Consider the following 26288-nt stretch of genomic DNA (forward strand, 5'->3'; position numbering starts at 1 on the left):
GACTAAATTGTCCGTAGGTTTGAATGGTTGTTTGTCTCAATTTGCCCTGTGATGAGCTGGTGACTTGTCCAGGATGTACACAAAGTCAGCTGGGATAGGCTCCAGTCTGTGAGGGACCTGGAGAATTTTATCAAGCACTACTGGTTTTATAATAAGATGCAGCAAACTTCTTTGATTATCAAACAACCTGACCCTTTCCTTCATTTTATAATGTCTAGTCATACATTTTTTATACAGTTATTTTGGTGAGGTAACAGAAAAGTAGTGTAATATTACAGTAAGAAAGTATTACTTTCACATAAAAGCAACTAGTCATAATTTCTCAAAGTAACACCCAATGAAACAGTGTATTAGTTTGAAACAAAGATCCACACTAGACTGTCCAATAGATGACTTTAACTATCAGTTTAATCAGGTACTTAATCCAGGACCTCATGTCAAAGCAGGATTGTGACATCCAAAAGATAGAAATACACAAAGTTTCTGTAGACTCCTTTTTTAGAAACAGTCCCTTCATACAGCTCATTCATTTCACTAACTGTTGAGATCAAAAGGAGGAGTTGGTGGTCATGTCAAGAAATATCACTGCCTACTCAAGAAGTTCTGAAACCTCAGTGTCTCAGAGATTTATCTTTGATGCAGCTCAAACTAGAAAAAGAATGGACTCCAGAAGATCTACTAGCTTCACTTGTGATCACTGGTGAATCCACATTGAGTTGCCTTGCATCAGAAAAAAGAGCATATCAAATATGACAAGAGAAATGATAGCTTCTGTGGAAGACATACTGTATGTATGAAAGGTGAGAACATCTCTGCTGCAATTATTTTTTTTTAATTCTGTTATCTTCAAGAAAACAAAAGGCTTTTTCTCATGACAGCAAGATCATTTATCAAGTTTTGTCACTGCAGTGCAGCTGTGAAGTTGGATAGTCTTTAAATGACAGCACTGATCTGAATGTTATCTATCCATACTGCCTGGAGCTCATTATTGGATGACAAAAAGTTACCAGCTGTTAAAACTAAAGAAAACCGTCATCACAAACAAAGTATTATTTGTTTACATTTATTAATCGGAGCTCTCACAATAATCAAAACCGTGTAGGCGTGGAGAAACAGCTGTTTATGCAGCGCTCTGTCTGTCTCTCTTGTTGGATGTCCCTTCCCTTCCTGTCGGTTCCCTTCAGGGTTGACAGTTTAGTTTAGTTTTAACAGCTGGTATCTTGTTGTTCAGTGTGCTCCAGGCGCCATGGATTGATAACATTAAGAACAGCCCTGTCATTTCAAGAGAAGACTATTCAGCTTCACAGGTGACTGCACTTCAGTGACAAACGACAATGAATGGGGCCCTTTATATCACACAACCTGTGTTAATATAGTTCATAAATACTCATTATGATCCGGGGAGGGGAGGTTCTGAGGCTCCAGCCCAGATGGTGGGTTAATCCAGCTCTTGTTTGTTGGTTGTGCTGTTGCTTTTTGTTAGTGGAGCTATTAATGTGACACCCACTACCCAACAGTGACTGTAAATCCTCAGGTTTATTATTCATGAAGAGTATGAACTACAGCCTACACTAATGTGTCATGAGTGAGAACAGGTGAGCCTCTGCTGCCAACAGGAGGAGCCAGCCACACCTCCTGCCACACACCAGCTCTGCAAGGAAACAGAAATGGGAGGGGGGACAGAGAGAGCACAAAACACAGCACCCAAGACACACTAAACTGAACCGTAACAAGACCCACACTGTGCTGGACATTAAACTGGGGGACTATATGTAAGTACTGCATTTTATTACCTTTGCACCATGTCTATATGTGCACTGAACATGTTCCACCTTGTAGTTTTTAATGGAAATACACCATGTGTAACAAAGCATCCATTTACAGTAGAACTGCTGTAGTTGCCGTCACCACCTGTAGGTGGCGCCTATTGACACGTGCAGGGCGGCTCGTGCTCGTGCTCGTTAAACGGGAACGCGCGGCGCGCCTCCGAGAGCTGCGCGGACACTGGGACCGGGCTGCCAATCAGCGGAGCCGCATGTTTTGATTCCTCGAAGTTACCGTCAGTGGACTGGCTTTAACAACATGTCCGCTGCGACGCCGCCTTTCAGCGACCCGTGTGTTTTGCGTCGACGTGAGTTCGAACAGCTGCCGTCAGAGGACCGGAGAGGAGGGGGGCACGCTCCTCAACCTGGACCCGGTGCGGGGCGGACAGCGCCGCACCAGCAGCGACACCGGGTAAAGCAAAGAGTGCAGTGACGAGCTAACCGTGTTAAGCCTTTTTCAGCGTCTCACGTTAACCTGGTCGGACCGGGACTCGGGAGTGGCTCCGCTGTGTCGGTGCTGTGGTGCGGTAGTGACGGTGTGCTGAGTGGACACGGTTAAAGTGAGCTCACAGTAAATCTCACACTTTACATTTAGTGTGTTCAAATGAGCGTGACACGCAGCGTGACGCTGCTGTAACACAGAGAACTCTGTGTGTGTGTGTGTGTGTGTGTGTGTGTGTGTGTAGGTGTGTGTGTGTGTGTGTGTAGGTGTCGCAGACTTTGAACGGGACGTTCTGGTGGCACGTTCTCTTCACGAGCGACAGCGTCACGTGACAGAGACAGGCCTTAGTTTGTGTGAGTTTAACGAAGCGGGAAGTTTACCTGTCTGCTCCCACCGGGAGATCACGTGACAGCAGCACACACACCACCACCAACAACAACACCAACAACACCACCTTTTAGTGGGATTGTGAAATCCTTCCCACAGCTCAGCCTGTGTGCTGCTCCGTGTCCTCTGAGGTCAGTCAGTATCACAGTGAATGGGATTACAGGTGTAATGGTGACGTCACAGCGTGTGATAGGTAGGTAATAAACAGTCATGAGCTCTGATCAGTGTACGGCCATGCTGACTAAAACAGTGCACATTCCAGCCTGGCCTAGGTCAAAACTCAGTCCATAGATTATTAATAAGTCACCTATTGTTGGACATTGGGGCAGATCATAATACAGTCCCACCAGGATTTCGCAGCCTTTCTTTAAGTAGTTGCGGCGTAATAGCCTGATGTTGCGTGAGGTTTTCAAAAGAGTTGCGGTGAAAGTTGCGGTGCTTTTTACAGTTTTGTTGCGGGAGGAAGTGAAAGTTGCGATAAATTGCGATTCCCTTTTTGTAATTAAAACTGAGGAATATTTTAAATATTGAGTTATTACTGAAATAGACACTGAGATATGGTCCTCAAACAGCCTTACCAACATGGAAAATAAATCATTACCAGGATTTCAGAAATGCAACATTTATTTCCTGAATGCATCTGTAGTTTAGTCTGTCTTTATTGTCTATTATTGTGAAGCTAACTGTGCATGTAGCCTAACGCAGCGAGGGGCAGAGACAACATGATAATATATACACTTAAGTTAACACTAAACATGCATGCACAAGATTTATTTTTTTTGGCCTTTGCTTTTATTGATAGACACAGCTGAAGATTGACAGGAAATGTGGGGAGAGAGATGGGGAATGACGTGCAGGAAAGGGCCACACAGGTCGGGATTCGAGTCTGAGCCTTCGCATATGGGGCGGCTACTCTACCGACTGAGCTAAACACCGCCCCATGCATGCACCTTTAAAAAGAACTCACCTTTATTCTTTCCATGCTTGCAGTTGATTTGCTTGCTACCGCCTCCGTCACTGTAACTTGTCTCGTCGTCTTAAGTCCTTCTTGCTGTGTTTCCATACATCTGATGTGATTCGCTGTTGCAAAATGTTTGTCGATTGAGGACTTCCTTTATGTTCAACGACCAGATTGCACGGTGTAAAAAATAGCCTGCCCTCACTTTCATGGACAGTGGGGAATGCTTGGCTCTGTCTTTCGCTGTAATTTTCTGGGAAGATGACTAACCATAGACTAGGGGTGGGCGATATATCGAATATACTCGATATATCGCGGCTTGTTCTACGTGAGATGTATGAAATGACTATATCGCGACCATCGAGTACTTGTCACGTAAATGTTTTAAGCCGTCGGCATTTAATTCTCCGGAGTTTTGCCTGTGTCACTCCTGGTGCTGCTCACAGCACGCAGCACACTGCCCCGCCCACCCAGAAAAATCCCCTGCGCGCATGCGTACTTTTTGTAACAGGTGAGGAGAGAAGTGAAGAGCCCGAGCGAGTTAATTGAAGATGGAGACGGACGACTTGGTTCCGAAGAAAAACAACTGCGGTCACGCCAGCCGTCTCTCGTTTTCGCGTGGTCACGTCAGCTGCTCCAATATTTTCAAGTGCGCCCTTATTGCGACTTTATGTCAAATGTCATTGCTTCTCCAACACAGTTTCGTGAAGGAAGTTTGGCGACGTTAGTGACGTCAGCTCAAGACGTCGCCAATGATTGGTCAAAGTTGCGGAAAAATCACGGTGATTGGTTCAAATTGCAACACCGTCCTGATTCACGGGGATTCACTGAAGTTGTGTTGAAGTTGCAAATCGCAACATCGCGAATTCCTGGAGGCTCTGATAATAAGTCTACTGACGTCCTTTTGAACCATAAAGTTTATTGTTCAACTGTGAAAAATGTCCTGACATTACAGACCTCATGACGGATCAATGCAAAACATGTCAGTGTGTTTCTTTATAGAGATATATTCATTAATATCACCGTCACCCCCAAACTACACATGACAGTACCTGCTGACCACACAGCCCATTCTGGTTAATCCCACAAGGAGAGTTTCAGACGGGCTAAGATTTGCTCGTTTTTCTGGTTTATGTGCTGGTCAATCTGTAACTATGCTACACTGTTCATTTCTTTGTATGATCATCAATTTGCATCAAGTTTGTGTCCATCAAAGATAGAACAGTTGTGTATTCGAAGCGGAACCCAAGACACTAATGAACCGGACCAGAATGGACAAACCAAACACTGACTCTTGATGTCACTACATCCACACGCTGCACCTTTCACTGCCGTGTGAACAAGGAGCTCCAGACATGTGACCCGTCTTGACCTCTGTCTTCACAGGTGGATGGCAGCCAGACCCCAGCCCGACCCCCCACCGACCCCCTCGCCGGGTGGCCCCACCTGGACGACCCCACGACCAGAGAGCCCCTGCTGGATGACTGCGAGCGGATGGGGACTCTGTTCGGCATGCTCAACAAGTGTCTGCGGCGGGTGGGCTTCAGCCAGATGTACTTTGGGGACAAGATCGTGGAGCCGGTGGTGATTGTGTTCTTCTGGCTGCTGCTCTGGTTCCTGGGCATCCAGGCGCTGGGGCTGGTGGGAACTCTGTGCATCATCATCATCTACATCCAGAAGTAACGAGGTGACAGCCAGAGCGGAGCCTCCGCTGTTTGCTTTGTAATGCTTCCACATGCTGATGGATGTTTGGGTTGGAGTCTGCAGTGCTTTTTATGGGAGGGTGGGGGGGTCGTAGCTCGTAGTGATGGTGCTTTAGCAGATCTCCTCTGCTCTGCTTAGCATGACTGGGTGGTATTGATGAGGAAATAGGAAGTGGACTGTTTGTGTTGGAGGCCGCAGAGTGTGAATGTAACACTGAGTCAGCACAGTGTGTTGATGATTGTTGTTCAGCTGGGCACGACGGCCAGCAGCTGTGAGAGGATTTTATTGATACAAATGTCATTATCCATTCTTCATTGATTCCTGATCAGAGAGGTGACACACACACACACACACACACACACTTCATTTGGAAGAGGTTAGCCTCAGAGCTAGCTGTAGCTCATCTACAGTGAACGAGATGAGTGAAATCATTTATTCAAAGAAAAACCTGCTAAGCCTGCGTTGCACTAATGTTATTCTAACGTTTACTCACTTACGTAACTCATTTATACATATGGAAAATATGTATTTGACACTCCAGCCAGTTCAGATTGACATGACTGAACATGTTGACATCACATGGTTAGCATGTTGCTGCAGCTTTCTCATACAATATGTACATCATGTGTGTTCATTCAAAACAGAGAGGGGTACTTTGACCTTAGCCATGTTCTGTAGCCACGCTTTGGACCCAGTAAAATGAAGTTCTGATGGATCAGACGATTTGGAATCCTCGATTAGACGCAACAGATAATCATCAGTTATGAAGCCATGTTCAGTGTGAAGTATATAATCAATAATCACATTCATTTACGGAAAGATAAGAAATCAGTTCAAACTTGTGTTAAGTGTTGGCAGAGTGTTGTTCAAAAGGAAATTTGGACGTGAAACCATTTGTGCCCAGTCACACACACACACAGCTGAAAGAGTTCATGCATTCTGAATATGAGTAATATCACAGTGGAAAGAAGACACTGGACTGGTTTTGGTTTGATCGAAACACGTTCAGTTGTTCTTGGTGTGTCCTCAGCTCCTCGTTTGAATCATCATATCTGCCTGTCATCGTGCTAAAGCTCCTCTGAGCTTCATATCTGCTCTGAACGTGCTGGCAGGCTCGGGTGACGTCGTCACTGTCACAGACGCCCAGCGTTCACACTCCACACACAGCTCATCTTTGTGTGATCCGTTCTGTTCCAGAGCAGGAAGCAGTGTGAAGGTTTTTCTCTGAGCTTCAAGTCTGTGTTCCTCCATTAAACAGAACTAACCTGTAACAAAACTAACCATAACAATCTGCTGTCGTCAGCACACACTTCACCTTTGACATATCTATTGATGTCTGTCAGTGAAGGCACGTCATTGTTTGGTTTGACCGCTCGTCTCAGGAAGCTCTCACATATTTTACTCCGGTGTCAATGATTGGGACGTGCAGGTGCATTTACTGACCACACACTGTTTGAGGAGACACCACGCTCAAGTCGTCACACTGATTTCAAAGTTTACTACTGAGTATCAGAGGTTTCCAGGGGAAACGTGTTAAATGACTGCAGTCGTGCTGCATTCGACTTTGTTTAGAGATGAATGGGTCTTAAAACCTAAATTATTGTTGGAGGTGTTTACACAGAGTTTTATGCATACTTACTAAAGAACTATTCAATCAAACTGTATTGCAATGTCTGTGATTAAAAGTGAGTGTTCCTAAAATATTCTGGTTGTTCTTGTCTTGTTCGTGTCTGCATGTGATCCAACATGAGATCTGTGTTTGTAACAGCAGTCACTGTAACACTGAATCTCAAACGTATCACACCACTTTGAACTTTTCCAAACCTGTCTGAAGTCGCTCAGATTTGTCTAAAAATGAAAGGCTCCACTCTTGAACGTGATGTGGAACTGTTTTTCTTTGTTTTTTTTCAAGCTCACAAGTTCTGACTGATCTGCTATCAGTGACTGTTTTCATGCTTTGTTGGCACAGTACTTCAGAATCTCCCTCTCAAATATTTTATTAAATAAATCACTGTCAAAAGAACGGTAATGGCAAAGTTCACACAGTGCTTCAGTCTAAATGCATGTTGGATCTCCAGTGATTAGGTCAATTCAAAATCTACCAAATTCAGTCTTACTGCAAATATTTTTTGTTCAACAAAACTACAAAGCAGCTTTGTAATGTTCTGTTTGTGACTGTATTGTTTCCACTTCCAGTTGGTCTCTCACACACACACACACACACTAAATGTTTTCTTCTGTTTCATTCTTTAGAATCAATATTCTCTTTGTTTCTTGCATTTACAGTGCTGCTCAAAAGGTTGTGAACCCTACAGCGATGGTAAGATTTTTTGTAATAAATACTAAAATAACTCATTTGATGTTCAGTTATACCCCAATTCACAATACTGACATTCCAAATAATGGACTCAAACTCAATCAGTTAATAGGATATTGCAACTCCTAACCGAACGGTTTCTGTATGACTCATTGGTCTTTCACATCTACTTTGGAGGATATTTGCCATTATCAATGTTCGTGTGTCTCTTGCTGATATTCTAGAAGGTCGTCCACTTCTGGGCAGAGTTGTTTTTTTTGTTGGAACGATGAAGCTCAATTTTTTTTTATTTATTTTTTTTTTTTTTTGATGACTACATAGCTCCCCCAGACAAATGTGCTGTCACTACCCTCTTCCTGAGGTCCTCTGAGATCTCGCTTCCACTCTGCATGATTAACCTGTATGTGTTCACCTGGGTAAGACTAAAGTGACCTGGTTTTATCTCTGTTTCAATCAGTGATGCACATTTTCGTCCCTAAAAATCTCTGATGTTATGGGTCCATTTCAGTGGTTTATTTAGCCACCAATTTGTCCCACCTGATTCTACTTAACTGCTTGTTTTAACCAATGTAGCTCAGGGTTCACTAACTTTAGCACCTACATAAGTTGACCAAAAACTCTTTTAAATTTAGTCTTAACCACACAATTGATTTTTTTTTTTTTGAGTATATTGAATTGATAAACCTGTACCTGTTCTTTCATATATAAATATTGGTTTTGATTAAATAAGGAAATCAGGGTGAAACAATAGAACTCCAAAATGCTCAAGAGGTTTGCAAACTTTTGAGCAGCACTGTATATTTAGAAATGATTCATTAAAGGTCCTGTGTGTAGAATTCAGTGGCATCTAGTGGTGCATTTGCAGATTGCAACCGACTGAAATGCCCTTCACCTCAACCTCTCGTTTCAAGCATGAAGGAGAAACTACAGTGCCAGTGAAACTCGTAAAAAAAAACACCCTAACGGTAGAATCAGTATTCTGGGCTGCTGTAGAAACATAGTGAGTCAACCAATGACACAATAAAGCCCTAATATAATGTGAACAGGTGAGTTCTATAAAAAGTCACCCTCAGTACAGTTGTCATGAACGGGGAAATCCGCTATAGAGACTAAAAGTGTTTTTTGTACCAGGCTGTAAACATGTTTATTTCTGCTGTGAAGTTGGACATTTGAACATGGGGACTTATGAAGGGTGAAATGTTCTGTAGCCAGCTGGACATTTGACAGTGGACTTTGAGGAATTACAGTTTTTGGAACTTCTGCATTTGCTTCATTTCCCAGCCATGGAGGTTTTCTCTTGCTGACACCACACAGCCAAACTAAATATTTATAGGGAACGTGACCATTATTGGCAATGACCCCTTCAACAGATTCAGTGTGAATGTGAAATTTGTGCAAATACTAAACACTAGACATCTGGTAAACTTTAATGGTTCATTAGTCAGTGAGCCTGATTTTTTCATGTTGTTAGCCAAAGCACATGGCCTTGTGTCATTGTACACAGACCAACAAAAGATGATGGAAGTTTCTTCACCCTTGTTCCTGATTGTCCCTTTGATGGTCTTAGCTTTGGTGTTAAATGTGAGTGAAGTTGCCTAAACTAGCCTTTATAACTGATATTTGTATAATAACGTATCAAAGGACTGTGTGACAATGTGAAAGGCGTCGCTCATGATAATCAACCTATCCTCTCAGCTTTAGGAAGAGGGTTGTTTCCTTCTGTCTCAACCTCAATCAGAACAAATGAAGCATTGTAGTGAATCACCACAGGGTGGTGGTGAGGTGTGGGATGGGGTGTTTATTCGTGATGAATGTAACCGCTATGAAACAATCACAAAGTAACTTCTTATTTATCTGATTCACCACTTTTCTTGCCATCTGCGCTCCCTCACTCTCATTCACTGTCTGTCGCTCAACCCCACTACACTCTCAAACTAGCGAACACAACCCTGATACATGAAATACACCAAGAGGTCAAAACGGATTCGCCACCGCAATGTGACACCAGGTTGTGTTTCTCTCAAAATTACATCTGGCTCAAGGTTGTCGCTTGGAGTGAACACGGTGGACCTGAAGTGTATAATCACCATTTATGCCAGTAGATCTCCATAAATGTTACACACTGGACCTTTAATAATGACAGCATGTAAAAAAGTAGTCAAAAACATGTTCTGTCAGACTAGAAGACTCATTGTTTTATACTTTATATGGCAAATTATGAAAGTTTGATTTAAGGAGACTTCACTTTATTTTGAAGAGGCAACAACAAACCGTGTGTATGTTTACAACATTTGGCACATCTGTTTGATTTCACAACACAACATGTGTAGACAAGCAGAAGCATGCAACGCCTGGCGTCCTGTGATGAACATGGCTGAGAGCAGTCCGTGATGCAAGAGCTGCGTTCAGGTTTTCATTCTGAAAATGATCACTCAGTCAAACTGTTCTGGAAACACACTGCATATTGTGCCTCATCGGATTGCATGAGTTTCCCGTCCACAGTGACATCAGCATGTTTCTTTGCCCCACGACATGTCTGCGTTCGGAGCCTCGTAAACACCTGAAGTCTGAGCTCATGCTCGATAATAAGTAATGATATACACTGAGCTTTAAATAGAGTGACACATTCACGAGGAATCTGAGCCTGCGTGCATCATTGACAAGCATCAGGACATGGATATTTACAATATACAGATAAAGCAGCTTCAACACAAACACACTGAAGTTCATGTGAAGATTACAGAACAAAACGTCAGATGACAGACAGCTGCTGCTGTCTTTCAGTGTCTTCGATCTTTACAACATATCTACACTATTTACACGTTTCCTCGCACCTATAACCATATTTGTGACTCCAATATCAGATATGTTGGTGCCAAAGACAAATGTGAAGTTGAACTCCAAAGATTCTGTCTCTGCAACATGAAACAGGATGTAAGTCTACTTCCTGTCCTGCTATTCTTATCTGTTTGCAACATTTAACAGCCATAGTGTATGGCTGTTGTTAAAGGTCCAGTGTGTAATATTAAAGGGTAAGTACTGGCAGAAGACCAATATAATATTCATCATGACTCTGTTTGTATTCGTGTTTATTTGCCTGAAAATAACATTCAGAATGTTTGTGTTACCTTAGAAGGAACCATCAGAGGGCCCACCATGTTTCTACAGCAGCCCAGAAGGGACAAACCTTTAGTGGTTTCACTGCCACTGTAGCTTCTCCTTCATGCTTTAATCAAGAGTAAGAGCAGCAGGGTATTCAGTCGGTTGCAATCTGCAACGACACCACTAGATGCCGCTAAAATTCTACACACTGGACCTTTAATAGAACAGAAAGTTACATTAATGTAGACGTAGATGAGCATAAAAGCTTTAAAATTTGACTAAATCAAGCTACAAGCTAGATTTAGGTCCATCATGAAGCTGACAGGATGTTTGTTCATCCAGATGTTTTGCAAGATTCCAGAGCAGGTCGCCGGGGAACGGTGCTAACCGGACGAGGCTGTACTACTGCTACTCGTCCATCACACTCTGAGGTGGTCTGAGGAGCCGCGACATCATCACGCTTCACTCACAACATTTACTGTGTTTACAAGAGAATGTACAGCATGCACAAAAAAAGAGAAAAAGAGTCACTTGGGGATGTGAAATAAAAATAAAAGAGGCTGATAAAATGTCAGGGTTCCACCTCTGTAACAAAATATATCCATTTAAATTAAACAGCACCCGGCTGCAGCTCTACCCACACATTTCGCATGTCTGCGTCGCTGCAGCGTTTCTATAGACTGTGGGACAAAAAATTACAAAATGTCTGACAGCTTTGTCAACGTGGAATGAACAGACAGGAGTTTAAAACCACGCTGATGTTTAAATGTCAGTGAGCAGCTCTCAGCCTGGGCTGTGCAGCTAGTTTCCATGAAGTCAGACTCCCACGGGAACATTTACATGAGATGATGTGTGTAAGCTGTGTGAAACATCCGCCCTGTGTACAAACACAAACACTCAGAGGAAGTGACTTCCTGTAGTGTGGGATCATTTGTCTCTCGTATCTTCACATCACTGAATCATGAAGAGACACACATGTCTGACACCTCATGATGACATTCAGTCTGCTGAAAGCTCCAGCTCAGTGTCCGTTGCCGCCCTCGGACAGGATGCGGCTGGGCTCGGTGAACTTGGCCGTGGCTATGTAGAAGAGGGCGGGGCCGGGCACGAGGGCCAGCAGAGGCAGGTCCTGCTCCAGCTTGTCCAGTCGGGAGATGGAGATGATGCCGTACGCGTGGAGCAGCCAGTGGCTGAACAGGACGACCAGACGCTTCTTCTTAGCCACCAGGTTCTTGAAAGACTGACACACACACACACACAGAGAGAGAGAGAGAAACAGGTTAGAATACATGAAGCTGTGTTTTTTAAAGCGACTGATGAGGCCACGAGTTCTGAACGGGGTCCAGTACTGAGAGAGAGCGCTGCAGCCAAGAAACACGTCCACGTTGTTGTGAGGTCTCAGGAGAGGAAGTCAGCAGTGGAAACATGAGCGCATTGATGCTGTTAAGCTTGGAGTTAAGTGCAGCTGAGTGTTTCTGGAAGATTTTCTATGTCAGGGCTGAATACTCAGACGATTGTGACGATGTGTGTGGTCCATCACGTTTATTTGAGCTGCAGTGTGTGGGTTAGGGTGTTTTCTGGCACAGGGCAAATTTAGGAGTAAAATCATATTTATTTCATATATAGAAATCTTTTAAAGAAAATTTCCCACCTTAAAAAAAAAAAAAAGTATTTAAAGTAATACTTTAAACATTTTTTTGGTAGGACATGATTTGTCCCAATTCTTAAGAATGGGTGACTTATTAAAGTTTAAATCTCTTTTAAAATTATATTAATAGAATTATATATGTATAAAAATGATAAACTATGTAAATGTATTAATGAATGGTCATCAAACACTTCGATGGCACACTCAAGACTCTGCAGAGCTTATTTATTCCAAATTTAAGAACCTCTCAATGATTTTAAGGACTTTCAAGGTTAAAATGTGTAACTTCAAATCGGAGTCAATATTGGCCTATCACACATATACAGGTATCAGCATATAGCTGATATTATTCCGGTATATAATTCATATTTTGGTGTGACTGCAGTTTATGGAGCAGAGTGAAGTGTGATTTATAAACGGTGGCAGCTCAGACAGAGAGAGAAGAGGCAGCCTTCAGAAAAGTCGACTAAATTCAGTCAGCAGTGTTTTTAATAACTTAACTTACTTAATGATGTGTGTGTTCTTACCTGTATCTCAGAGGCAGACATGTACACGGCCAGTGTGACCAGAGACAGGACCAGGATGATGTAGGGGAAGGCATAGTCTGAAAGACACAAGCGGACACTCAGTGCTGCGCAGGGCCACCTACACAATGACACATTGCTACTCAAGGTGTGATTAAGACACTCACAGAGCAGACCTCCACCAACTGCCTGCAGCACCGTCAGGATGGGGAAGAAGTAGAGAGCGGCGTAGATGCTCTTGAAGCGATCGGATTTGCCCAGACCACACGCGATCTTCTTTACCAGGAGAGGACGCAGCAGCATCATCAGCACCAGGCAAAAGGCGTAGTAGATCAACACTATGGTGTAGCTGGAGAGGGGAAGACACACAGCAGAGCACGAGAAAGGACACGTCAGAAAAGTTTGGACAGAATGCCGGAGAAATAAAAGAATGACTTGTACTCCTCTCTCTTCAGGCAGCTGTTGTAAATATCCATGATCCAACTTTTGGAAACACAGAGCCCGATAACACACTCCAGCCGCCGATCAGACACTCTGAAATGTCTCTGAGGCAGAGACTATACAGGTGGATTCATGGACTAAACTCTGATAACCTACCTGTGTGTGTGTTCTCACTTTGTTTATTTCATGTACCAGCTTCTAGATCTGAGGCTGACTCGCAATTTACGCCACAAAATAGTGACACATGGTGAGAAGCCTCAATAAAGCTGTTAATCTCAGGGAACTGAACTTGACATGTTTCAGAGGCCATGATTTAAAGACAGGAATTTTAATATTGGATCAAAACACTCACAGAGGGTAGACAGCTTCCTGGGTGCAGTGTAACGTGTTGATGTAGTCTGGACTGGGGTTGTACAGCATGGTGTACCAGTCTGACAGCATCTGGACTCGACAGGAACGGATACTGAGGAGCCCCACCGGCTCCGTGACCAGCAGGGTGACCACAGCCGACACGCTGCACTCCAACATGGCTGTGATGTGCTGCAGCAGAGCACTAGAACTAAACACACGGCGACACAAAGCAACACAGAGAGGGTCTTCATCACAGATGCACCATGACGACACATGCTTAAACCAAACTGACCACGTGCTGTTTAAACGCCCACCTCTTCTTTCCGGAGTACCACTCGATGAAGAACCAGTGCAGCACCAGCGGTAACATGGCCATGAAGCCCAGGTAGAGCCAATCGTAGAGCTCGGGGGACTCTGTGCAGCGTTCACAGACCTTGTGGAGGTTTGTCCGCTCTCCACGAGGACACACCTGACAGCACACACAGCACACACACACTTCATCCTTTATTTTCTGTCCCTAATCTGAACCAGAGTGTGACGTGAGACGACACATTTCACTGCACAAACACTGATTTCAGTTATTCCTTCATCGGTTCTGTCAGTCAAAGTGAAACAACGCTCACCTCTTACTTCTTCAGTTGGTGGTTTGCTGTTGAGCTCTGTCTTTGGAGTTTGTTGTTTAGTTGTCAGTCTCTCACACGTCTTACATATTCCTGTGGTTTCTCGTTTCATTTGATCTTTTCTAACTGAACCACGTTCACACAACTGAGGTCGCTCTTCTTTTGGGAAGCGACTCCACCGCTGTGCCAACGTTACTTTCACTTTTAGCCATGCTTGTTGCTGCGACGAGCGCTCGTATTATTATGAATGATGTATGGCACGGCCCTAATTGACACGAGGATCAGCAGAACAGAGAGCACAGAGGTCCCACACACACTCTGATTTAAACTGACTCCACTGTGAACGTGTCCTCACACCAGCATGACTTCATGACTGTCTTCTATATGTTTATTATTTATAGTTATTTTATATTAAGTATTTTTTTTTGTGTACAAGCTGCGGTGACCAGTGAAGTGTGTCTTATCGCCAGAGATTAAATTGGGCCACAGTATTTAAGGTCACAGAAACATAAAATGTCAGTTATAAAATTGTTCAGTTAACTAACTGTTAAGAAGCGCTTAATCCGGAGGTCAGCAGACCATATAGCATGTAGACAGAGACAGGAGAGGCAGAAGACAAGAGATCTAAGTCCTATTTAGAAAGCTGTGAATTAATTGTAATGACTAACAACTGCTGATATTTGGTATGATGTTGTGACATGTAAGAAAGTTTAGCAAAATTAATTTGATTGATGTAGATTTATGGTGTCGGATCTAATTGACTATGTGAATTTATGGTGTGAGGTGTAAATAAGTAATGCAAATAACAGTGTAAATTGATGGGATGAAAAAAAAAAGTTAATATGTGAATTGTGTATATTGTGAATCCGTTTTACAAATTGCAGTGTAGACTGATGGTGAAATGTAGGCTAAATAAGTTACCAATATGTAAATTGGTGTGAGATATAAATAAGTAGGTTATAAATTGATAAAATATGTATTAAACCTATGGTGCGACGTTGTTTTGAGAGATATTGAGCACTGTGAGTGAAGAACAGCTCCCCCTCCTTACAAAAGCCAGTTTAACCACAGCTTATCGCCCTCAGCTGATGGTCAGTACTCACCCCACAGTCTCCCTCCACTGATCCGTTGACCATCATCCTGCCACAGTACAGGCCGGGACACGTTGAAATGGCCACAGCTGCACACACACACACACACACACACACAGACACACACACACACACACACACAGACACACACACACACACACACACAGACACACACACACACACACACGTTACAGAGCATCAGCACATAACCTTCCTATAGAAAGTGGTGCCGGTGTTTCGGTTCAACTAGCAACCCTGTTAACTGGCAACCTTCAGTCGAATGCGTCTGAGGTTGACGTCATTACAACAGGAAGAAGAGACGAACGAGCTGTTTTTTTTAATACTGCAACATTAATACACAAATAAAAACACTGAATAAATAAATAAATAAATAAATAAAGAGGCGTTCACGAGCACAGACGTGTATCTTCATATTTTCAATACCTGTCGAAAATACGACAACGACATTCAGGACACAAGTTAACACGGTCACTCATCGAACCGAAACACCGGTCCAAATAAACGCTCCAAGCTGCTGAACGTTAATGTTAGCTGTGTGTGTGTGTGTGGTGACGTAAAGCTGCAGCATGGTTTAAAGTGTGTTTTTAAGATTTAACATCAGTATTTATGTTTAAAGTGTCAGTTTAAACAGCTGCACAGCGGGATGTTGTTAGCTTATCCACAGCTCCACTAGCAGTACCTGCGTGACGCGGCGGGTAAACTTTAACAAGCTGACCATCACCGGGTGAAACATGAACACCAAACGCAGCGCTCACTTACCCATGGCGAGCCGAACACGGATTTATTAATATTATTATTTAATATCGGTGTATCAGTGCTGCCGTGTTTCCATCTGACACGGAAGCCGGATGCGGAAGAAAGTCATGTAGCACAACCCGGAAGTTGTTGTTTTTAAGGTCAACACTGACAGTATGTTGAACCACCTGTTTTACACTGACTGGACTGTTCAACACATTAAACATTGTTATACAAATCAAATCAAATCAAATCAATTTTATTTGTATAGCCCAAAGTCACAAAGTACATTTGCCTAAGAGGGCTTTACAATCTGTACAGGGAGTGACACCCTCTGTCCTTAGACCCTCGGTTCCAGTGAGGAAAAACTTGCCCACAAAAACCTTTAACAGGGAAAAAAGGTGGAAGAAACCTCAGGAAGAGCCACAGAGGAGGGATCCCTCTCCCAGGACGGACAGACGTGCAATGGATGTCACGTGTACAGGACAAATCAACACAAACATATTGTACAATGACTGATAAAATGACAATGAATTATAATGAATGATAAAAATGATTACAGTAATAGATATGGTAGTAATAATGACAGTAATAATATATGTAGTGGGCGTCATGCAGGATCACAGCAGCAGCCACGATCCACGAGAACCTGCTGGACGACAGAGCACAGAAACTCCGGGGAAGTTTGGTTAGTAACATGCATTAATGAGACATGTCCACAGATGGAGAGATATGGAGAGATATGGAGAGATATAGAGATATAGATATATATATATAGAGAGAGTGAGATATAGAGAAATATAGAGAGATATATAGAGAGAGAGATGGATATATATATATATATAGAGAGAGAGAGAGAGAGAGAGAGAGAGAGAGAGAGAGAGAGATAGAGAGAGAGAGAGAGAGAGAGAGAGAGAGAGAGAGAGAGAGAGAGAGAGAGAGTTTTCGGTAAGGGAGATGTGTGCATCTTCAACCAATACCGTGCCTGGCTAGGCATAACCCTCGGTGGGGTCCCCCGGCAGTGTAATCCTATGGCAGCATAACTAAGGGATGACCTGAGCCAGCCCTAACTATAGGCTTTATCAAAAAGGAAAGTCTTAAGTCTATTCTTAAAGGTGTTGACCGTGTCTGCCTCCCGAACCCAGAAAGGTAGTTTGTTCCACAGAAGAGGAGCCTGATAGCTGAAAGCTCTGGCTCCCAATCTACTTTTGGAAACTATAGGAACCACAAGGAACCCAGCGTCCTGAGAGCGCAGTGTTCTAGAGGGGTAATAAGGTATTATGAGCTCTTTTAGATAAGATGGTGCCTGACCATGAAGAGCTTTGTAAGTAAGGAGAAGAATTTTAAATTCTATTCTAGATTTAATAGGTAGCCAATGCAAGGAAGCCAAAATGGGAGAGATGTGATCTCTGATCTTGGTTCCTGTCAGAACACGTGCAGCAGCATTCTGAATTAACTGCAAAGTCCTAAGAGACTTATTAGAGCAGCCTGATAACAAAGAGTTACAATAGTCCAGCCTTGAAGTAACAAATGCGTGGACTAGTTTTTCTGCATCCGCCTGAGAGACAATGCGTCTGATTTTAGCGATGTTACGTAAGTGGAAGAATGCAGTCCTCGAAATTTGTTTTATGTGGACGTTAAAGGACAAATCCTGATCAAAAACAACTCCAAGATTCTTTACAGTGGAGCTGGAGGCCAGGGTGATCCCATCTAAAGTAACTAAGTCTCTAGAAAGAGAGTTTCTGAGGTGTTTGGGTCCAATTACAAGAACTTCAGTTTTGTCTGAATTTAACATCAAAAAATTGTAGGTCATCCAACTTTTTATATCCTTAAGGCATGCTTGGAGTTTAGTTAACTGATTGGTTGCATCAGGCTTGATCGATAAATATAATTGGGTGTCGTCAGCATAACAATGAAAATTGATAGAGTGATTCCTAATAATGTTCCCTAAAGGAAGCATATATAAACTGAATAGAAGTGGTCCAAGTACAGAACCTTGTGGGACTCCATGACAAACTTTGGTCTGCATGGAGGATTCATCATTGACGTGAACAAACTGAGATCGATCTAAAAAGTACGATTTAAACCAGCTTAGGGCGGTTCCTTTGATGCCAATTCGATGTTCCAGTCTCTGTAAAAGAATTTGATGGTCAATGGTGTCAAATGCAGCACTAAGATCTAACAGGACAAGTACAGAGATGAGTCCTTTGTCTGATGCCATTAGGAGGTCATTTGTAACTTTGACTAATGCGGTCTCTGTGCTATGATGCACTCTAAATCCTGACTGAAAATCCTCAAATAGACTATTGTTATGGAGAAAGTCACACAGCTGATTAGCTACAGCTTTCTCAAGTATCTTAGACAGAAAGGGAAGGTTTGATATCGGTCTGTAGTTGGCTAAGACCTCTGGGTCTAGAGTGGGCTTTTTAAGAAGAGGTTTAATTACAGCTACCTTAAAGGACTGTGGTACATATCCTGATAATAAAGACAGATTAATCATATCCAATAACGAATTACTAACTACAGGTAAAACATCCTTGAGCAACCTGGTTGGGATGGAGTCTAAGAGACAGGATGACGGCTTAGCTGCAGAAATGATTAAAGTTATTTGATGAAGGTCGATGGGGGAAAAACAGTCTAAATACATATCAGGTTTTACAGCTGTTTCAAAACTTGCTGTATCAGAATGCAGATCAATGCCTGTTGAGGGCAAGAGGTGATGGATTTTGTCTCTAATAGTTATAATCTTATCATTAAAGAAGCTCATGAAGTCATTGCTACTTAGACCTAAAGGAATAGATGGTTCAGTAGAGCTGTGATTCTCTGTTAGCCTGGCTACAGTGCTGAAGAGAAACCTGGGGTTGTTCTTATTCTCCTCAATTAAAGAAGAGTAATAGGCTGCTCTGGCATTACGGAGAGCCTTCCTGTATGTTTTGAGATTATCTTGCCAGACTAGATGAGATTCTTCCAGTTTAGTGGCACGCCATTTGCGTTCAGATTTACGTGCCTCTTGCTTTAATTTACGAGTCTGCTGGCTATACCATGGTGCTAGCCTTCTTTGTTTAATTATCTTCTTTTTCAGAGGTGCAATAGAGTCTAGAGTTGTCCGTAATGAGCCTGTAATACTATCAACAAGATGGTCTATTTGTGGGTGGCTAAAGGAAGTAGACAAGTCCTCTGTTACAGTTAGACATGGCATTTGATTCAATGCTGAAGGAATCACTTCCTTAAATTTGGCTACAGCACTATCAGATAAACATCTGCTGTAGAAGCTTCTACACAAAGGCTTATAGTCCGGTAGTATGAACTCAAAGGTTATTAAAAAATGGTCAGACAGAAGAGGATTCTGTGGGAAGACTATTATATTATCAATTTCAATGCCATATGAAAGAACAAGATCAAGAGTGTGGTTCAGACAATGAGTCGGTTTATTTACACTTTGACAAAAGCCAATTGAGTCTAATAGAGAGATAAACGCAGTACTAAGACTATCATTGTGGTTGTCCACATGAATGTTAAAATCACCTACAATAATTACTTTATCTGTTTTAAGGATCAAGCCTGATGCAAATTCTGCAAATTCAGATAAAAATTCAGAATAAGGACCTGGAGCTCGATATACTGTAACAAATAAAATTGGCTGTAAAGTTTTCCAGGTTGGGTGAGTGAGGCTAAGGACAAGACTTTCAAATGAATTATAATTTAGTTTAGGTTTGGGATTTATTAATAGACTTGAGTCAAATATGGCTCCAACTCCACCACCTCGACCAGTACTTCGAGGAACATGAGTATTATAATGACTCGGAGGAGTGGATTCATTTAAGCTAACATATTCATCCTCCTGCAGCCAGGTTTCAGTGAGGCAAAACAAATCAATATCATAGTCAGATATTAATTCATTGACTAAGACAGCTTTAGATGACAAAGACCTGATATTCAATAGTCCACATTTAATTCTCTTATTTTGGACTGTTGGAGATGTTGATTTAATTTGTATTAAGTTTTTATGATGAACTCCTCTTCTGTTTGTTTTATCTTTAAATAATGTAGGTGGACGGGGGACAGACACAGTCTCTATACTAAAGGACTGGGTGGGCAACTGCTCTAATGGAGGCGCAGAGAAGCGTGTAAGACTGCAGCTCTGCTTCCTGGTCTCAACTCTGGGTTGTCGACATGATTTTGGTCAGCTAATAAACTGGTCAGCTAATAAACAGGTATTTAGTAGAAAGTGAAGATTGTTTACCTGTGTTACTGTGATAAAATACACAGTATTTTTAAACCCAACAGCAACAAAAAATTAAAAATAAATGACAGGCCTGTTAGACACTGGATTCACTTTTTGCAGAAAGAAACATAAGACAAATGTCTTTACATTTTTTTTTCTTTTTCATGCAGAAAACTTGTGTCTCAATATTAATTGAAATATTTGGAAATCTACAGATGATAATCATGTTTGACCAGTAACAGTAGCACAGCTCCCTTTTCCTCCCAATGGCCCAGTACAGACGCAGCACCATCCCGCCATTCCATCTCAAGCTCTATTTTCCCATCAATCATAAACAAGACCCAGAGATACTTTAATTCCTTTGCTTTGGGCAACAAGCTGCTCCCAACCAGGAGGGAGCATTTCACCATTTTCAGACTTGGAGGTGCTGACCCTCATCCCGCACGCTTCACACTCAGCTTCATAGCTCCCCCAGCAAGTGCTGAAGTCACGCTCAAGTCACGGTCCAATGAAGCCAACAGAACCACATCATCGGCAAAAAGCAAAGATGCAATTCTGAGGTTCCAAATCGGACACCCTCCTCACCCTGCCTGCACCTTGAGATCTCGTCCATGAATATCGCAAACAGAACTGGGGACAAAACTTGAACGAATTTGACTTTGTGCCAGGAATATGGACACAACTTTCACTTTGGTCATACAAGGACCAGATGGCTTGTGGCAACCCATACCCCCTAGTCCCTCAGTACCCTGGGGGACATGGGCATAGGGCCTTTTTTCCAAATCCACAAAGCACATGTAGACTGGATGTCCCCCCAGAAAGAAATTCAGAAATCCTAAGCTATCAGAAAAATAAATAAATAAATTCTTCAACTACAGGAGTGAATAACCTTGATGGGTGGGGATCCCATTGGTCCCAAAAGTCACAAATGTAAAAGGTAACCTGTTTGGAAGTGGGGGGAAGAGAAGCATCTTACCTTTGTCCATATGTACGGTGACTACCAAGTTTAGGAAGTACGATTTGAAGTACGAAACGTACCCGGACTCATTGTGCTTCTCTGAACATCAGCGCGTCATACAAAACATACAGGACCTAACCTCAGCCTCTCTAGTGACTTTAAAGGATTTGGAAAGCCGCAATAACATGAGCACGTTCTTGGACAACACTGAATACAAGAGCTGTTATACATTGTATGAGAACCGAGGCAGACAAGACAGGAAGAATCAGGTTGTGAAAAGTGTGTTCTCACAGAATTCTGTAGGACCTTTCATGCCTTTGTTGCATCACCATTCTAGAACCTTACATCGTAGACTGAAGTTGTGAACACACAGACAGACACAGCTTCAGAAGTGAAATGCAGTTGGACTGGACATGACTCAGTGATCATTCTCAGACATTTCAGAGAAGATGCCTTTAATTTTTATCCATCTGTTTGTCTGGGAGATCAGGGTAAGATGAACACTTTATACATTTAATAATTCATACTTTAACTTGTAAATCTGTTAGTTGTCCATCAAAAATGAGCATTAGTTTTACTTTGGTTTGTTTTAATTCCCCTTTCATCAGATCTATGTTCTTCACTGCTCACACATTCTTCACACCTCTGACACTCAAACACTCACTAGTTTGCCTGCCTGGGTTCAACCCATCTGCATCAGATATGATGCATGTGGTAAGACACACAAAATTGCTTAACAAGCCATCACCTAGAAAGTTGTAACTATTTTTAAACATACATATTGCACATAGGTCATACAGTCTTGGTTTCGGCCACAATGTGAGGACTTTGTGGACATACATGTCTCATTAATGCATGTTACTAACCAAACTTCCCCGGAGTTTCTGTGCTCTGTCGTCCAGCAGGTTCTCGTGGATCGTGGCTGCTGCTGTGATCCTGCATGACGCCCACTACATATATTATTACTGTCATTATTACTACCATATCTATTACTGTAATCATTTTTATCATTCATTATAATTCATTGTCATTTTATCAGTCATTGTACAATATGTTTGTGTTGATTTGTCCTGTACACGTGACATCCATTGCACGTCTGTCCGTCCTGGGAGAGGGATCCCTCCTCTGTGGCTCTTCCTGAGGTTTCTTCCACCTTTTTTCCCTGTTAAAGGGTTTTTGTGGGCAAGTTTTTCCTCACTCGAACCGAGGGTCTAAGGACAGAGGGTGTCACTCCCTGTACAGATTGTAAAGCCCTCTGAGGCAAATGTACTTTGTGACTTTGGGCTATACAAATAAAATTGATTTGATTTGATTTGATTTATCCAGTAGAAACAGGATGTTTTGCACAGAGCGACCCTTAACTGAAACGTCCCACAGGTGTTAGATGAAGAGGATGTTGTAGTCAAGCTGCTGCAACTGCAACTGTCACCAAGATACATCATCGCTGTCTGATTATTGTCTTTCTGTATCAAAGTTGGGATTCAAGGGAAGGGAGGCTCGGCCACATTTCTCTATCTCAACAACAGGACATCACAGTGAGAGAGAGAAGAAACAATGATCTTGGCCTAATTTGAGCCAAAGGTCTGTTCTATAAAAGTGGCTCTTTACTGTTGCAAAGAATATAGCCAACTATTGAGATTCTAACTGGACATAATTTTTTTTTTTCTGTTTATAGGTCACTCTTGCCAGGTCCAGTATGTGACTCTGATGTATAGCAGCAATGAAGCAGTCAAAGTGCTGTCTAAGAATGTACTTCCAAATGTAATCTGGTCTCCTCATCCCTTTCCCTCTGCTCAATTGTGTGCTCGATTATTTTGCCCCAGACAGTGTAAGTCTGTACAGGCTGTGCCTGATTGAGATTTGTATGTCATGTAACCAGAGCAGAACTGTGACCACTCACCTCACCTCTTATCTTTACCTGTTACTTTCCCTATTTGAATTGTTTGGCATCACTACGGAGGTATGCAGTATGCAGAGTATGCTTTGTGTATGTATGTTAGAGACTGCCCCTTGTGCTGTGGACATAGAACTACCGGCGTGATCATCTGCCTGGTTTGGATCAACCGCAGTTTGTGTGGACTTGTCTGTGAAGGGACCCCAGTACAGAATATTTGTAATAAGTTATTCTATTTTGTAAAGTAAATCTTTGGGTGAAAGTCCCATGGTGGCGTTGTCTTGTTAGTATTTTACCCCAGACCTTTTTTTGGCCCAGTTACACTTAGTTTTGGATTTCCCGTCTATTTTTTAAATTCTCCCCTCTTCTCATATCTATAACTTTACTTCCGGTCTTTGGACACTGGGGTTGTAAAGCAATAAAGTGGGAGGCTGCGGTACAGCAGATGAGAGTAAAAGAGAAAGTTACTTATGCTCAGGCAGTTAAAAGAGACAGGAGAAACTGATTGATAAGCAAAGCAGCAGAGAGGAGCAAATGGTGACAAGTATTGTTTAAGAATTTGAAAAGAAAATGTTGGAGGAGAAAAAGAAGCTAGTGATGTTCAAAGGAGTTATAAACACGGCTGCAGATGTAAATAGAAAGAATGAGATTAAAGTCAAAGCAGTAGTCCATCATTTGGTATGAGAGGGGTAAGATGGGAGAAATTAAGAGGTGAAGAAGCACAATATATTATTATATTTATAACAAGTGGAATACAAGAAGCTTGACTGCTAATTTTCAGGATTCCACACAATTTGTCTACAGCAAAAAACAGATCTGTTGTGTATCCAGGAATCATGGTTAAAAGCAAGTTTAAATTTCATAAGAGAGAGATATGTGGCATTCAGTTGGGACAGGGAGGATGGGCAGGAGGATGCAGATAGTGATAACTCACACTTAAACACACACACATCAAATAGAGGGAATGAACAGCGGAAGCACAGTGTGGTGTGGAAACTTTAATGCACACAATACATTAAAACTGACTGCAATGAGCAGGTAGTGGAATAGAATTAAAGATGGCAGAAAAACAACAATAGATGTGAATATTGAGAAAGAATTTGTTTTAGATCTGATGCTAGTGACTAATACCTCAGCGCCACTGTGTGGCTGGCATGTAGATCAAAAAGGAACCTTTAATAGTGATCATTATCCAACAGGGAAATGAATATAGCAATGATACAGACAGAGTATAAGGGCAAACTGATTTCCTTAATGCCTAATTGGGAAAATTCTATGAATGAATATGACAAACATCATCAGGTTAGTGACATCATGAACATTGAAATCACTGAAAATAAGGCAGTAAATAATACCAGCTGCAGTAAGTTCTATCTCCAAGAGCACAGACAAGAAAGAGGAGTAAATCAGTACCATGGTGGGATGATAAATGTAAACAAGGAGTAAGGAGTTAAATGATAGGATCAAAAGATCCTATCATTTAAGGCATTTAGTTCAACATTAGAAAGCCCAACCAACGGTGGAGAAAACAATAGGACAAGCGAAGAAGACATATTGGAGGAAGTTCTGTGGTTCAACTGGAAGCACCACTAACAGAAAGAAGGGCTGTGATCACAGAGCCAAGCTGGGAGCCAAGAGTCAGGACCGCCCTGAAGCTAGGTACTAGGTACACTGTTAACCCAAAAGTTAATTCTATGCAAACAGTACAAATACCACTTTATCCAACTATCAAGTTTTACCACAGGCTACCGTGCTGCCCTATTGTGATTGGCTCAAAACTCAAGACAAGTCTGTGCTTGTCCATTCTAATTTAAACAGAGCAATTTAAGATGCAAGTTTGGACGCTTTTAAAGGACATTTGTCTGCTGAAAAGAGGATACCATTTCTGCCTGAATGAAGTGAGTTGTTTATTCAGTATTAGAAACTGCTGGAACATTTCTAGTTTGAAACGTGTACATTTGAATGTGTGTAAATTTTGATCGTTGAACAATTGCATTTGTAACAGTTGTGATTTTTGAGTAGCTCTCTCTATTTGTGTGTTTTCGACATACAGTTTTGCAACAGTAGTGTAAAATTCAAAATGTTCAATGTAGTTTTGAAAAAAATTCAATGCCCACTTTTAACATTCAAGTCTCTCAATGCACTCCATAGCCATTTATCCCGCTTTCACACCAGAAGTGTGGATCAACCGCAAACTGTAGACTCTCAAATTAAGTTTCGCTGTTTGTCATGTGAATTTCTTGAACCCTGCATTGAAATGGAATACTTTGCTCAGCTGAGGAGTACTCACTTAAAAGTAAATCACAAAGTTGATTGTCCTTATAAAGACTGCAAATTTCAGAGCAGTGTATACTCCACTTTCAATTCACACAAAAGTACATAGAGAGCATACTTGGAATAATTTGAAATCTGAAATAATTGTCAGTATAACCAATGATGCTTGTGATAAAGCAGCCCATGAAAGTCAGGGTGAGCTAGAGCAACTGGCAACTTCTGACACAGAAGACCTAGAGGTCATGGAAGAAGCCTGTGATGATCTTTGTGGTTTAGGAAAACAGCTTGAACATAATCTAGCATCTCTGTTATTGAAAATGCAAACTATTCTTCATATCCCAGAGAGTGCTGTACAAGAAGTGATACAACACCTTTGCCAAATATATGACCTGTCGCAACCATTACTGTATAGTAATGTCAAGGCAGTACTTAAGAAACATTATCCAGATGTGGATGAATTAGTTGTAAAAGAAATTGTCTGTACTGTTTCAGAAAGTAATGTGATGGCATCATTGTGTGGCAAACATGGATCTCTTGGAACTGTAAAAAGGAGGGCAGCCTATGTGAGGAATAAGTTTACCCTGGTGATGCCTAGCCTATAGATTATGTTGTTGAAAAAGACACAAAAACAGTTGTATATGTCCCCATACAACACATGCTACAGAAACTGTTAAACAAAAATGACATTTTAGATAAAGCAATGTCAGAAAAGGTGCATGTTCCACATGAAAATAGTTCATATGCCGATGGAGAGCACTTTAAGGAAAATTGCC

General features: G+C 41.9%; 2 protein-coding genes and 1 long non-coding RNA gene across 5 annotated transcripts; 2 read left to right on the forward strand and 1 right to left on the reverse strand.

Annotated features, from left to right (window-relative positions):
* Positions 1-1964: 1964 nt before the first annotated feature.
* fam241a (family with sequence similarity 241 member A) lies at positions 1965-9741 on the forward strand. Of its 2 annotated transcripts, XM_019279607.2 has the most exons (3): positions 1965-2235; positions 4997-5297; positions 7601-9741. In XM_019279607.2, the coding sequence occupies exons 1-2, from the start codon at positions 2083-2085 to the stop codon at positions 5291-5293; spliced, it is 450 nt and encodes a 149-aa protein (XP_019135152.1). In that variant the 5' UTR covers positions 1965-2082; the 3' UTR covers positions 5294-5297; positions 7601-9741. The 2 variants fall into 2 exon arrangements, with proteins under 2 accessions (XP_019135152.1, XP_010752388.1); XM_010754086.3 differs by lacking the exon at positions 7601-9741 and having other exon boundaries at positions 1966-2235; positions 4997-7010.
* A 124-nt stretch (positions 9742-9865) lies between these two features.
* Positions 9866-16305, reverse strand: jkamp (jnk1/mapk8 associated membrane protein). Of its 2 annotated transcripts, XM_010754083.3 has the most exons (7): positions 16189-16305; positions 15421-15497; positions 14012-14166; positions 13699-13905; positions 13073-13254; positions 12909-12985; positions 9866-11973 (listed from the first exon to the last, which is right to left on the reverse strand). In XM_010754083.3, the coding sequence occupies exons 1-7, from the start codon at positions 16190-16192 to the stop codon at positions 11755-11757; spliced, it is 921 nt and encodes a 306-aa protein (XP_010752385.1). In that variant the 5' UTR covers positions 16193-16305; the 3' UTR covers positions 9866-11754. The 2 variants fall into 2 exon arrangements, with proteins under 2 accessions (XP_010752385.1, XP_010752386.1); XM_010754084.3 differs by lacking the exons at positions 15421-15497; positions 16189-16305 and adding an exon at positions 14321-14582.
* A 5425-nt stretch (positions 16306-21730) lies between these two features.
* On the forward strand, positions 21731-23235 carry LOC113745768 (uncharacterized). The gene is made up of 4 exons (XR_003462384.1): positions 21731-21838; positions 21956-22061; positions 22822-22928; positions 23023-23235. It is a non-coding gene; the product is annotated as an uncharacterized LOC113745768 (long non-coding RNA).
* Positions 23236-26288: the final 3053 nt, after the last annotated feature.

The sequence above is a fragment of the Larimichthys crocea genome, chromosome V, assembly GCF_000972845.2.
Source record: "Larimichthys crocea isolate SSNF chromosome V, L_crocea_2.0, whole genome shotgun sequence".
NCBI classification, from domain to species: domain Eukaryota; kingdom Metazoa; phylum Chordata; class Actinopteri; family Sciaenidae; genus Larimichthys; species Larimichthys crocea.